This window comes from Carettochelys insculpta, chromosome 7 (genome assembly GCF_033958435.1).
Source record: "Carettochelys insculpta isolate YL-2023 chromosome 7, ASM3395843v1, whole genome shotgun sequence".
Lineage (NCBI taxonomy): Eukaryota > Metazoa > Chordata > Testudines > Carettochelyidae > Carettochelys > Carettochelys insculpta.
In genome coordinates this window covers 40,890,483-40,905,892 of record NC_134143.1, presented here as the reverse complement: position 1 = coordinate 40,905,892, position 15,410 = coordinate 40,890,483, and the positions used below count along the sequence as shown (strand labels likewise).

At 47.6% G+C, this 15,410-nt stretch overlaps 1 protein-coding gene across 4 annotated transcripts in view; it reads right to left on the bottom strand.

Annotated features, from left to right (window-relative positions):
• Window positions 1-15,410, bottom strand: part of HECTD2 (HECT domain E3 ubiquitin protein ligase 2) — a 133,127-nt gene that overhangs the window by 37,750 nt on the left and 79,967 nt on the right. For 2 of the 4 annotated variants that reach the window (XM_075000369.1, XM_075000371.1), the window contains 3 exons: window positions 12,746-12,889; window positions 7,842-7,945; window positions 5,019-5,979 (listed from right to left, as the gene is read on the bottom strand). In XM_075000369.1, the coding sequence (XP_074856470.1) occupies window positions 5,837-5,979; window positions 7,842-7,945; window positions 12,746-12,889 (391 nt within the window). In that variant the 3' untranslated portion in view covers window positions 5,019-5,836. Of the gene's footprint in view, window positions 1-5,018; window positions 7,946-12,745; window positions 12,890-15,410 lie in introns of those variants that run through there. The other 2 variants (XM_075000368.1, XM_075000370.1) reach the window with 2 other exon arrangements.

Below are 15,410 nucleotides of genomic sequence, written 5' to 3'. Positions count from 1 at the left end.
CACACCAGAGGAGGAGCGGCCCGCAGGGGAGCAGGACTCACCCCCCAACCCTGCAGCACCCCGACCCCCGCCCTGCCTCACACGCCGCCGCCTGTGGAGCTACCCCACCAGCACCAACTGGTGGGTGTGGCTGGTGCTTGAGGAGTGGGACGATGACCGCTGGCTCAGGAACTTTAGGATGAGCTGGCAGACATTTATGGAGCTGTGCCAGTGGCTCACCCCCGCACTCAGGCACCAGGACACCGCCATGCAGCTTGCCCTCCCAGTGGAGAAACGGGTCGGCATCGCTGTCTGGAAGCTGGCCACTCCAGACAGCTACCGATCCGTGGGACGGCAGTTTGGCGTCGGCAAAGCCACCATCGGGGCTGTCCTCATGGAGGTAAGAGGACCCACGGGGGGAGGCAGCCCTAGCAGGGCAGGGGGGCCCAGGCAGGGCAGGGCCACGCACACCCTGCTCACCCCTCATTAGTGCTCTCCCATGTGCTTCCCCTGCAGGTCATGCGCGTCATCAACGCCATGCTCCTCCACAGGCTCGTGAGGCTGGGGGACCCACATGCCACCATCGCGGGCTTTGCCACGCTGGGCTTCCCCAATTGCTTCGGGGCTCTGGATGGGACTCACATCCCCATCCGCGCCCCGCAACACAGTGGAGGACACCACATAAACCGCAAGGGCTACCACTCAGTGGTCCTCCAGGCCTTGGTGGACAGCTGGGGCCGTTTCCAAGACGTTTATGTGGGCTGGCCTGGCAGCACCCACGACGCCCGGGTTTTCCGGAACTCGGGACTGTGCCACCAGCTGGAGGCGGGGACCTACATCCCCCAGCGGGAGATCCCTGTGGGGGACACCACCATGCCCCTCTGCGTCATTGCAGATGCGGCATACCCCCTCCGGCCCTGGCTCATGCACCCATACACGGGCCATCTCTCTGTCAGCCAGGAGCGCTTCAACCAGCGCCTGAACCACGCGCGACAGGTGGTGGAGCGCTCATTTGGCCACCTCAAAGGGCGCTGGAGATGGCTCCTCACCCACCTGGATGCGGGCCCCACCAACATCCCCCAGATTGTGGGTGCGTGCAGCGCTCTACACAATCTGGTGGAGAGCAAGGGGGAGGCCTTCTTTCAGGGCTCGGCTGTGGAGGCCGGCAGGGCCGATGTGCAGCCACCCGCTGCCCCCAGTCGCCAGGTGGACCCCGAAGGGACCTGGGTCCAGGAGGCCCTGCGGGCCCAATTCGATGAGGCCGCGGGGTGAACTCTGCCAGGCCCCCCACTGCGTCCCCCCCCTTCCTCCACAACACTCACTGCCCCTACGCCCACACCACGGAGCACCCAACAGCACCCCCCTGCCACACTTTTCATGGACAAATAAAAGTACGCACTTGTACGTAAAATCAAACTGGTTTTCTTTTAACTGTTGTTTTAACTAATACCAAACTATATACAAGAACTTCTAACTATTATAAGTGAATAATAAAAAAGTATGCATATATTTACAAAAAAAACCCAGGGATTGCAAGGAAGGGGAGAACTATTTACATGGGGGGGGGGGAACGGGGCAAACGGGGGGCACAAATAAATAAGTCCAAACTATATACAAGGGGAGGGCCACATCCTGGGCCCCACGCCCCTATAGTCCGGCACTGGGGGTGAGCGGCCGGGAGCCCTGCCTCGGCCGCAGCCCTGTCCGGGGATGGCTGGGGGCCAGGCGGACCGGAAGATACGTCCGGCAAGTCTCAGCTGGCCCCAGGTCTCCCTCGGCGGTCCGGCCCTCGGTGGCGGGGCAACGGCGGACAGCGCAGCGATGAGAACAGCAGGTGGCGTGGCAGGTGGAGCACTCAGGGCGGGCGCAGCGGCGGCCGGCGCGGCATGGGGGGCCAGGTAGTCCACTAGGCAGTTGAATGTGTCCATGTAGGCCCCCCATGCCTCTTGGCGCCAGGCCAGCACCCGCTCCTGGAAGTGGCGGCGGCGTTGCTCCACCTGCAGGCGGTGCCCCCCGACCTCCAGCTGCCGACGATGGATGGCTAGCAGCTGGGGGTCCGTGGTGGTGCTGGGTCCGCCGTTTTGCCCGCCCTGGGGCCGGTTGGTCCTCCGCCGAGGGGCTGGCCTGGAGCTCTCCAGTCCTTCCGATGGTGCAGCTGCGGAATGCAGGAGAGGGGGAAGAAGAGTGGAGACAGGCGTTAGTGTGGGCCCCGAGCCGTGGCCCTTGTTCCCCCACCCCTGTGCTGCAGGTTCCCCATCCCCGTCCCCATGAGATGCTGCTGTGATGGGGTTCACGGGTCCCCCTGCACTGCACCCCGTCCCCCAGCGGGAGTGACTCTCACTTCACTCAGCAGGGTCTGACAGGAGAGGCTTCTTAGGCCACAGATGCCCAGTTTCTCCCAGAAGTGACAGTACAGACATTCCTTCCAACCCGTCCTGGGGAGAAGACCCCAAGGGGTGCCCCTCTGGGGTGTAGCTTTCCCCCTCCTCAGGCTGCCTGCCTTACAGCTCTCCCTTCCCCTAGCCTCCACCTGCGGGGCCCCGCCCCCATTCAAAGCCAGCTTGGCTCCTCCCTCCTCTTTGTTCAGGGCAGAGGTGTAACCTGCCAGTTGTAGCCCCAGGATCATCCTTTGCCCCTGGGAGCTATTCAGCTTGTTGCTCATATCTAGCCTGAGTCTCGCATTTGCACTCCCGCAACTCCATCACATGCTGCTGCGGGGTGTCCCACCCCCTCCTCCCAGGGGACCCTAGAGGTTCCGCTCCCCCCTGCCCCGGGGATGGGGCATGGCACTGTCATGCTGGGGGTAGGGGGGAACAGGGGCTGATGCACTCCTGTGAGGGACATGGCACTGCTGTCCTTGGGGCCATGGCCATCTGGGCATGTGGAGGGCCCTGGCCACATATCTATTACCCCCGCCCCTCAACCCTGGGGGTGTACACCGGGGGGGTACATACCTGTAGGTCCACTCCCACGGTCGGGGGACACCCGGCTGCTGCTCCGGGATGGGAGGAGGATCTGCAGCCCTGTCTCAGTGGAGGAGGAGTTCCCCTCTTCCTCCTCCTCCTCCTCCTCCAGTGCCCCGGGGGTGGGCTCCGGGGGGGCCCCCGGGGTGCAGGGCTTACCTCTGGGGCGGACTCCGGCTCCGGGGCCTGCTGGGGCTCCTCAGCCAAGGTGTCAAGAGTGGCCAGAGGGGAGGTGGTGTGCCGGGGGCCCAGGATGTCCCTGAGCTCCCTGTAAAAGGGGCAAGTGACGGGGGCGGCCCCAGATCAGCCGGCCGCATCCCGGGCCTGGGTGTAACCCTGCTACAGCTCTTTCACTTTACTCCGGACATGGTCCGGAGTGTGGGCAGGGTGACCCCGGGCGGCCAGGCCCTCGGCCAGCTGAGTGAACGCATCCGCGTTCTGCCTCTTGCTCCCCATTACCTGGAGCACCTCCTCCTCGCTCCAGAGCCCCAGCAGGTCCCGAAGCTCGGCCTCTGTCCAGGAGGGGCCCCGCTGCCGCTTCCCGGCCTGGCTGCCAGCCTGGGAGCCCTGGCTGCCCTGGTTCCCCTTGGGGGGGATCCCCTGGGGGCGCTGGGGGGGCTGCCGGGCGGCCATCACAGCTGGGGTGGCTATCTGTGCTGGCTGCCGCCTGCACGTTCTCTCAGCTTCCTGCACAGGAAAGAGAGGGGGAGGGGACCTTTAAGGGGCCACTCCACACGGCCACCATTGAGCTGAGGGGCTGGAGAGAGCGTCTCTCAACCTCTCAGCTGATGGCCGCCATGGAGGACCCTGCAATTTCGATGTTGTAGGGACCGTGTAGTCGTTACGCGTCCCGCTTCGATGTTGAATGTTGAAGTAGGGCGCTATTCCCATCCCCTCATGGGGTTAGCGGCTTCGATGTCTCGCCGCCTTACGTCGATGTTAACATCGAAATAGCGCCCAACACGTGTAGCCGTGATGGGCGCTATTTCGAAGTTAGTGCTGCTACTTCGAAGCAGCGTGCACGTGTAGACACAGCTCTAGAGAAGTTATTATTTCCCTCTACTCAGCACTGGTGAGGCCACATCTGGAGCACTGCATCCAGTTCTGGTCCCTCCAGTATAAAAAGGATGTGGATGTATTGGAGAGGGTTCATCAGAGGGCAACGAAAACGATCAAGGGGCTGGAGCACATGACCTATGAGGAGAGGCTGAGAGATCTGGGCTTATTTAGCTTGCAGAAGAGAAGGCTGAGGGGCAATTTGATAGCAGCCTTCAACTTACTGAAAGGGGGTTCTAAAGAGGATGGAGAGAGACTGTTCTCAATGGTGACAGATGGCAGAAAAAGGAGCAATGGACTGAAGTTACAGAGGGAGGGGTGTAGCCTGGATCTGAGGAAAAACTCTTTCACCAGGAGGGTGGTGAAGCACTGGAATGCATTACCGAGAGAGGTGGTAGACTCTCCATCCCTAGAGGTTTTTTAAGTCCCAGCTTGACATAATCATGGCTGGAATGATTTAGCTGGGGGTTAATCCTGCTTTTAGCAGGGGGCTGGAGTAGATGACCTCCTGAGGTCTCTTCCAGCTCTATGATTCTATGAAATGGGATGGAAAATGGCTTTAATAGTGGTCTGGATATTATGTCTGCATAGGAGACTCCTCAGGCAGCACAAAGCCAGGGATCCCACTTTTACAGTTCTTGTGTCCTATCACCCCCTCCCCCGCCCCAACCAGTTTAAGGGTCATTGTGGGACTAGGCAGAGATATAGCTGGAGCATGCTGACATCGGAGCCAGTTTCTATCATTACAAATTAGAACAGCCCTGAGGCAGAGGGATCAGCATTAGTCCTTGAAACAAGGAGAAACAAGTTCAAGATCAACACTATTTTATATTCACATGTTTCTCACATGTTATATATTGCAGCATTGGTAGTTCAAAATGGAATATTATTTCAGGGCTTTTTGGTGGGCATCCCTGCATTAGTAAATCAGGATTTCTTATTCACTGAAATATGCAGAGATTTAATAGATTCTGAACTGCTAGTACAAAAAACATATTTCAATGGAAAATATACTGCACTTAACAGATAAGACTTGGAAAATGTAGCATGTTTGATTTAATAACTGCACAATTTCAATACATAAAAATAGATACCCTGTAATGAACAAATGTATACAAACCAGATTTCCATAGGTAACGTACAAAACAAGTGAAGAGCGAAAATACAGGGGGAGGTTTTGTTGGAGGACAAAAAACCAGCAAAAAGAATGCAGTTGAGCAAACAACGTTAATGAGGAAATCAGTGGCTTATTTCATAAATACTATGCAATGCTTTCATTTAACAAATACAAAAATTGCAATTATTTAACTTAATGTCAAGAAATATAAAATGTAATTCAATGATAGTTCTCTTGTTTTTTTTAAAAAACAGATGCAAATATAATAGCTTTTAAAATTTTGAGGTAATATTATACACTAAACCAAAAAAGCTTTTAATAAATAAAACTAAACCCAGGCAAAGTGCAATTTTGTGATAAAAAATAAAATGTAAAGCTGTTTTTCTTAATGATAGGCAGAAATAATACTTCGGTTATTAGATGTGGGCTTAAGTCATAAAAATACTGACTTATTTATGTGCATTTGGCATGAGAAACTGTGTATCTATTAATAAACAAAAATGTGCATGTAAGACAACCTTCCATGAATCTCGCCCTACAGCAGGGGTCAGCAACCTTTCCAAGGCAAAGTGCTGAAATTTGACCTTTTGACATCTATGTACCATCTGAGTGCTGATGATACTTTTTTAAAGTCACTAATAGTCTTACAATACTTCATTAATAAATGAAGGTGCAGAGCTTTACCATTAGGTGGAGGCTGGTAGCATGAGCTGTTTTTGTGTTAATCCACAGGTGTAATGGCTTTGAGCAAGCTATCAGCTGAATGGGGAGAAGGAGCAGGGCTGAGCTCCCACCTTGAATGCTGATGAAAATCGGCTCGTGTGCCACTCTTGGCACCTGTGTCAGGGGGTGCTGATCCCTGCCCTAAGAAACAAAAAACGTTGTTTCCAGTTTACTTAATATACATAATGTTGATTTCTAAAATACACCCACATTCTGTTGCTTATTAGTATTTTACTCATTTTAAATGTATTTTCAGCTCAGGAGGGACAGTGGTAAACCCATTTTATTTGTGTAATTGATTTAGTTCAGATTTCCAGATTGAAATATATTTTTAGAATGGTATTTTTAAAAGCACCAATTACTGACCTAAATATGTTTCCACTAAGTCAGTGGTGAAACTACTACTGACACCAAAGAGGAACCAAATTAGGCCTATGCTGAACGCTTCGAAAATCCCACTACTAATATCTATTCCTAACAACATACAAACAGTAAAACATCATAATCTTGTTTAAGGATCAGAAGAGAGTGAAATGTGTACTTATTTGCTTAAGGATTAATGGCATTTACACTGATTATCTGTAACCTTAATTTACTAACCAATGTAGAAATCTGCTGGTTGAGTGTAATAGCATAGAAAGGAAGAAACAGCCAGAATAAGAAAAGTATCAGAAAAACTACCGTATACTTTGTTATTGCAAATAAGTTCAGTTGCAAAAATCTATACAACATACAGTAGGTATTATTTTATGTAAAAAAATACAATATAATATACTGCATGCTGTCGTCTCAGGTTGTGAATAAAAATGGACTTGTAATTATGCCTGCATTTTACAATTACTTTCTTTCCCAGCTCCAAATTTATTAAAACTTTTTGAAAAGAATATTTTTACATTTACTTTGTTCATTGTGCAGTGAAGAAAAACCATTGTCTAAATACTGACTTTCAAGTTAAACGAAAGCTACAGTATTTTGAAATGTTCTTGTATTCACTTTTGTCATAGCTCATTCAAATAAACTTTTCATGAAAAGATTTCTAGCATCAAGTTGTTAATCAAATGATAGTATGGTACACAACTTAAAATTTTATTTTTCCCCATTCTACGGTTATGACTTACTTCTGAAGCAATTTAAAGATATTTAGAATGTACCTGTCAGTATTTGATTTTTTAAAGCAAGCCATGGTTACAAAACTACTGTATTTACAGTCAAACTGACTCAATTACTGTCAATTTAATAAGATTAGCCTGCAGGTTGTTAAAATTTGTCCTTGAGTCCAGTTATATTGAAAATAGTACTTTAAACATTCCTGTACAAATCAGTACTGTTGATCTGTAAAAACTAAATATATAACCTCTAAAATTGTGTATTTTGTAAAAATAAATCTTTCAGCAGTCAATAGCACTATCAAAATCCTAGTTTCTCGTAGGCAGTTATTTACATGCTTTTAAAATATCCTGCTTCATTATTGATAATGAAAGCCAGAACACTAAAACGGTATACATTTTATCTGGGCTAAAATTGCTATTTGTCTCAATAGGAAAATATGTCCCTGTGCCTCATATTAATGGCAGTTATAAGCTTTGCTACTATGTGTATTTATTAAAAGACATTTTGCCACTGAGTTTATCTAACTGAGAAAACTTTGTGTTTCCTTTCCCAGCGGAACATGCATCATGATATCAAGTATGATTAATTACAAAGTGCTCCAAGACTAATCAGACACAAAACTGTCATCTGGAATTTGTTACCTCTGTCAACTCATGAAGCATTCTATATTTTACGAAAATTATTTTGTGAAAAAGCAAGCAGTAAATGTATTGCCATATAGCAAAAAACAACTGCATTTTGCATTTATTTAAAAATCATGGTCTAAACTGGATCAGACTGGCACAGTATCAAGAGACAGAAACAAGAAAAGCTTAAAGGCACAATAAGAGGAAAGTGAATGCTACATAAAAATCTGATACTTAAAAATCTTTCATCTTATTCTAGACCAAAACCTTCTGCATTTGAAATTCCAATGATCAGCTTCTGCTTCAGTTCTTTTTTGTTCTTGTAAGGAGGGAGGCAAAGCTGGTTGAAGCAGGTGTGAGCCACAGGTAACCTAAAATATTTTAAAAATAATGCATCATGTGTTTTTAATGGAAATATAATAGCACTAAGATATTACCTGCACAGTAATTTAAATATATTACATTTACAGATCCACACAAAAACTTACCTCATGGAAACTGGAGGTTCAACATGGGTTGTTTATACGTTTTCTACTACTGGTGAGCATGTGTTGCATGCCCTTGAGTATGATTTTTTTTTTTTTGGACAGCAGCGTCCTTGTGCTTCCCACCTTAGTACACAAAGGGAGAAGAAACCCCAACTAATCCTCAAACTCTTTGCCAATACAAAATTCTGGTGTTATAAGACTGTACAAGTGAGGAAGTTGGGCTGTGAAATATAACAGGAGAACACATCTTGAAGAATCAGTTATTTTAATGCAACTGTTTTCTTCTTGGTTACTTGTCCATATATGTTCCTATGTGGGTGACTCACAAGTGTGCCTTATCTCACAGCAGATGGGTGCTCAGAATCTACCAAGTCTTACATCCTTTGAATGGCACTAGAAATGACATTGTTTCATTGACCCTGAGTTCTAGGGAGGTGAAAAGACTTGTGTGGAGTCAGTCACCTGTTCTAGAAACTTTCACTGACTGAACCAGTCTAGCTAGAGATAAACTCAGACTACTTATTTCCTCAGGTAAGTTAATCCTGTTACAAGTCATTTGATAAATATCCTGGGCACTGTTGATAGACCAAATTGACTCTTTATTGGCAACGTGAATTGTTCACTTGAAACCTTAGGATCTTCTGGTGGGCAAGATGCATTGCAATATGAAAATAAGCATCTGGAAGGTCTAAAGCTGCCAACTGGTTCTGTGGCTCTAGAGAGGGAGTTAGAGGTCACTGTAACTATACTGAACTTGAGACAGCTAAGCATCTTCAGCTATAGATTCAAGTCAGGAGTGGGCCAGCTCTCTTTTTACCTGTGCATCTGAAAATAGAGATAAAAATCTTTTACCTCTGTCCTCCTGAGGTGGTACTTCAATTGCTCCAAGGTTTAAAAGTGTTTGCACTTCTTGATGCAGCATGTTGTCATGAGAGAGGCCCCTAAAGAAGGATGTATAACATGGACAGGAAGGATCTGCAACTGGATGGAGTACTCCAACTCTGTATGACTTCTGGGATCCAGTGATCCATAGTGTGAGTTGACCAGTTCTCATAGAAATAAAACAACCAGTTCCCAAACAGGAAGGTGGTGGTGCTGGTTGTGTGTGAGAGAGTGTAACTAATAAAACAAAAATGATGCAACACAGATTGTATGCACTTCTTAGCCAAGGAGTCAAATGTTTGTCTTGAAGTCACTGCAGGATGAGATGATGCAGCAGAAACAGATGGTTTCTTTGCTTGGAATCTCTGGCACTTCTCAGATGGGCGTGTTGTGCTTGAGGGATGGTTGTGGTGCAGGGTATTAATACTGAACAGGGAACAATAGGTGGGTATCAAGGTACTGGAGAGCCTACCCACCTCATATGAATTACCCTTCTCAGAATCAGAGGATCTAGTGACGGGTGACCTAAACATATGCCTCTTAGGGCTGCGATGCTCCTTTCTCCCTCAAACTCAGCTATTTTACCAGACACATAGGAAAGTCACTTACCCATGTGCCTTACAGAGAAGGCTGAAGAGCTGACTGGAGCACTCTTTGAAGAGGACTGCTCAGTCACTCCAATATCCGAAGAGGCACAGACCTCTCTAGTAAAAGAAGCTTCTAGAAAAGCTTCTCTCCACCTTTTGGTGTTTGCTTCAAGATTTGCAAAATGGCACCTCTGTCAGAAACATTTTTTAATAGTTGTGCCCTTTGCTAGGGCACGAACACCCACATACCCATCATTAAGACGCATGATGGTCTTACAAGGATAATTCTTAAATTGTCGAAATTTCTGTTCCAAGAGAAGGACTGAACCTGGTTTCAGGTGAAGTCATTCAAAAATTTTTATTTTTTTTGTTTTCAAAGAAAATGAAAACACTAAGTAAAAAGTGAATCCTAACATGAAAGTTTTACAAAGAACAGAAAGGGCTCAGTGAACAAGAGGCTCAGACGCTATCAAAGTTCTCAGTGTCCACTCATAGCCACAAACATTGAGAAGAAATTGAGAGGATGGGTAGGGCTGCCCTGCCTTTTAACCCTTAGGTGGGAGGCACAAGGACACAGAGCACAGGTATGCCCTCCTATGGATATTGGTAATCCAAAAGAATCCAAAATGAAGTGTAGACACACATATGCACCAACACTGGAATATGTAGGGAGTGACAGTTCTCAGTCTGAGATATGAAACTAACTCGACATATAGTTCCAAACCTACATGTTTTAAGTTTTAAATTTATCTTTGGGGTGGGATTTTCAAATGCCCTAGGCAGCAGACTGACTGACTTCAACGACAACAGAGTTGCACCAACACTGAATTCATTTTTGAAAAAAATCACAGTCTTTAGATACGGTGACCACAATGCCTGATGGCAAATACGGGACACCAGCCTCTGAAGATGGGGGGCTACTGTCCCATGTCAGTGCTCCTCAGTGATAGGGGCTGCTGCCCAACCGTGAGGCAGCGGGGATTGGGGTTCAGCAACCTCCTGATGTGACAAGCAGGGGATGGGGCCTCCACAACCTTCTGGTGGGGGATATGCTGAGAATAAGGGATTCACTGCCTCCAAGGGGTGGGAGGGGTGGGGAACAGAGCAGCCAATCCATGGAGGAGCTTCCCCACAGCAGGAACTACCTTCTTGAGGGGCAGGATGCTAGGGAACAAGGCAGCTGCCCCATGGAGGGGCTCCGCAGCAGTGGGAGATGCCATCCCTTGGCATGGGGCACCAGGGAATGAGGCAACGGAGGTTGAAGCCATGGGGTCCAGAAGAAGTGGCAGCTGCTCCATGGAGGAGCTCTCCTGCAGCAGGAATGGCCCTGGGGCCCTGGGTAGCTGCCCTGCAGTGGGGCTCCCCAGCAGCAGAGGATGCTGCCCTGAGACACCAGGTGCTGGGGACAGCTTATATAAGGGACTAACCCGGCAAAAATGGGACAGATGGTCACTCTCCCTTTAGGCGACTGAAGGCTGGCTAGATGTCGACAAGCACCAAGCATCCACACATTTCACTAAAGTAAATAGGAGCTGCAGTGCCTATCACTATTAAAATGGAGGCTATTTTCACAACTAAGTATCTATACAATGGGGGTGTGTCTACCTGGGCACAAATCTTTGAAATAGCCATGCTAATGGCCATTTCGAAGATTACTAATGAGGCACCGAACTGAATACTGAGCACCTCATTAGCATTAGGATGCTTGCGGCCGCGGCGCTTCGAAAGCCCTGCTTTCGAAAGTGCGCGGCTCCGTGCGGCTACACAGGGGTCCTTTTCGAAAGGACCCGCACCTTTCAAAATCCCCTTACCCCGATCGGGGATTTCGAAATGTGAGGGTCCTTTCGAAAAGGACCCCCCGTGTAGCCGCGTGGAGACATGCGCTTTCAAAGCGCCACGGCTGCAAGCGTCCTAATGCTAATGAGGCGCTGAATATTCAATTCAGCACCTCATTAGTAATCTTTGAAATATGGCTATTTCGAAGATATGTGCCCATTTAGATACAGCCTGGATGTACAGACCTTTATATTAGGCACTCAAATTTGAATATTTTGGCCAACACTAATGCCTGGATGCTGTAATATGATCCTTGCAGGTGGATCCTTATGCTTCTGAAGAGGCACATGGAAGCCAATAGGGCTCTGCACGACTGCAAAATAATACTGTAGTATCAGGCCTATGTTATTCTAATACTTACCTTTTATTTAAAATCTACTGCTATATTTTTAAATTGTGCCACAGGAAGATGTGCGTTGTGTTCACTCACATATATAAAAGATCATATACACTTCTGAGAATTTCAAAATGGAACCAAGTTAAGAAAAGATTAGTAGTAAGCTCTGAATTTTTTGCCCTGATATTTCTTTAACATATTGTTAAATTCATGAGTCAGTTGACATAAAAACCAATAGAAGCATTATAATATTATACTACGGCCAATTGTACTTCATGAATTTTTGAAAAAAGGTCTCACGTACTGTACTCATCTCAAATTTATAATTAGTTGTGATGTAGAAGACTTAACAATACAAAGTGGAACCAGGAATCTCTGATGATTGCTAGATAGCTCCCCAAATTAACCAAGCTGAGTTTCTCCTAAATTTCTGGGGAAAACAGCCATCAAAAGGAGTTCAAGAGGACACAAAAAGTTCCAGCATAGCACACAAATATTTCACTTTCAATTTTATGTTACAGACTGTTTTGTTTCCCCTACAGAGGAGAACATCTGGACCATTTAGAGATCCTGAAGCAAATGATCAGCCTTTTAAGGCTGGCATGCTAAAAAGTGTTATTCAGATCAGCCATAAGAAACAAGGGCTCCTTTCCAGATGCAGAGACTGGTATCCATGGTGATGAATGCCTAAATGGATCCAGCAGAACTGCTGGTAAATATGGTAGTTTATTTTCCACCAGCTCAGCCCCAGTGTCAAGGACTAATACAAATTCCTTCTTTTAATTGAAGCATAAGGACCACTATTATTAGAAAGCAGTAACTGGACACCAGATTTACACATTGTGTAGAGAGCTGACTCTATATTAAATGAACATCTGAGAAATTTATATAAGCAGTAACATAATTTAATATTTGCATATCAAGCTGAAGGACCTAATATAGTTTTCTCGATCAGTTTGCTTTTCTTTACAATACACACACAAATAGCAATAGGGTTCTTCAGTTATAAAAAAATCAAGAATACAACTGAAAATTATTTACCAGCTAGTGGATGTTTCGCTCTTTGAAATCTTGAAATTCAAATCAGCCATCCCTCCCACAGGTACTCTGTCACTTCCTGTAGTAAAATGAAGCAGTTTCTTTTGGAGATCAAGAGGAAATCCAAACACTACGTCCCAAAAGTATCTACAATATTAATTAGAGAAGGGGAAATTAATATCTTGACAGAAGCAATGTAAAGTTTTCACTACACTTCAAGCTCAAAAACAGTCAGTTAATATAAAAATTCCCCACATAGAGTTAAGTGATGAATTGACGTATTTATGTACATATATAAATACCATTATCAAAAATGTGTTAGCGACCTCTCTCTTTTCAACTCCTCCCTCCCACCATTATTTAGAGCCAGAATTTGTATCTGGCAAAGTAGGGCAAAAGGCAAAGATGTTTTGGTTGAGGTACTGATGACATACCCGTATTTTACAAACCCTTATTTTTCATGTTGGTTTAAAGATACACATTTAGGGTGCATCTACACTACATTCCACTTGCGAAAGAGGAATGCAAATGAGGGAAATCAAAAATGCAGATGAAGCGCTGATTTACAAATCTCACACTTGATTTGCATGATCTCTTCTGAGTGCGTTTTTTGGAAGAGATTTTTTTCAGAAGTGTAGATGGGTTTCTTTCCAATTTTTTCTTCTTTGCGAAAGAAAGAAAGGTTACTCACCGTAGTAACGGTGGTTCTTTGAGATGTGTCCCCGTGGGTGCTCTACATTAGGTGCCGGGCTCGCCCGGCGCCGCAGATCGGATCTTCCAAGCAGTTTCTGCCGGACCACGTATGCGCTGGTGCGTGCCGCTCCCTTGCGCGCTCCTGGCCACGTGCGCGATCCGGTCCCCGCCAGTTCCTTGACCAACCGCCTTGGATGCTCCTGCAAAACACTAAACAGAGATCCGAAGCGGGGAGGATGGGCGGGTAGTGGAGCACCCACGGGGACACATCTCGAAGAACCACCGTTACTACGGTGAGTAACCTCTCTTTCTTCTTCGAGTGTCCCTGTGGGTGCTCCACATTAGGTGACTACCCAGCAGTAACCCAAGATAGGAGGTGGGTAATCGGATTATGTGCAGCTTGTCCCCGAGAGGACCGCTGTCGAGAGACGGGTATCCTCTTGGAATACCCTGTGAAGGGCGTAATGTTTGGCGAAGGTGTCATACGATGACCAGGTCGCCGCTCTGCAAATGTCTTTTAGCGCAACGCCCTTGAAAAAGGCTGTTGATGCTGCCACCGCCCTAGTGGAATGAGCCCCGGGCGTGGCCAGTAAAGGAGTATTTTTGAGTTCGTAGCACATTTTTATGCAGGATACGATGTGCTTTGAGATTCTCTGCGAAGAAAGACCTTCTCCTTTCGATTTGGGAGCAAGAGAGACTAGGAGTCTATCCGTTTTCCGGAAGGACTTGGTCCTGTCTATATAGAAGGCTAGCGCCCTCCTCACGTCCAAGAGGTGTAGGCGCGCCTCTTTGTTAGAGTTATGAGGCTTTGGATAAAACGAGGGTAAAACGATAGGTTCGTTAATGTGAAACTCAGAAGAAACTTTAGGAACAAAGGCTGGATGCAGCCGTATGGTTACCGTCTCCTTGGAAAAAACAGTGCAGGGTGGCGTTGCCATAACTGCCGCAAGCTCGCTCACCCTGCGAGCTGACGTGATTGCGAGAAGAAAGGTTGTCTTTATCATAAGGAGGCAGAGGGAAACCGTGGCCAAAGGCTCGAACGGTGGTCCCGTTAGCACATTAAGCACCAGGTACAAGTTCCACGAAGGTGGAAGCAGTTTCCAAGGGGGGTATAGGTTTACCAACCCTTTGAGGAACCTGGTAACCATGGGATGGGCGAACACCGTGTGCCCTTCCTCTTTATGTCTGAACGCCGAAATGGCGGCAAGGTGGACCTTTAACGAGGATAGTGAGAGTCCTCCTCTCTTGAGGTCCAGTAAATACTCTAATATTACCGGTATAGGCACCGAAAGGGGGGCCAGCTGTTTGGTAGAACACCATGCCGTGAAGCGAGTCCATTTCTGCTTGTAGGTCTTCCTGGTGGAAGTCCTCCTGCTACTTTCTAGGACTTGTTGTACTTCCTCCGTACATGTGCTCTCTAGGGAGCTGAGCCATGGATTAACCATGCTTGTAGTCGCAGGCCTTGGGAGTGCGGATGCGCTATGGACCCCTGGGCTTGCGTGAGCAGATCCGGCACCACCAGAAGGGGCATCGGTGGACGTCCCGACATGCGCAGGAGTAGGGGGAACCATTGTTGTCGATCCCACGTTGGGACTATCAGGATCATTCGGGCTCCTTCCCTCCTGGCTTTCTGCAAGACTTTGTGGATCAGCACTGTGGGAGGAAAAGCGTAAAGCAGGGGGCCCCTCCAGGAGATCGTGAATGCGTCCCCCAGGGACCCCCGTCCCAGTCCTGCCCTGGAGCAGAATCGTGGGCACTTCTTGTTGTGTTGAGTGGCAAACAGGTCTATCTGGGGAAAGCCCCATGCATGAAAAATCGGTCGCAGCAGATCGGGACGGATCTGCCACTCGTGCGTGAGTGCGAAACGCCTGCTCAGCTGGTCTGCCTTCACATTGTGAGCGCCTGGTAAGTACAAGGCTTTCAAGGTTATATTGTTGGCGATGCACCAGTTCCATAACCGGACTGCTTCCGCACA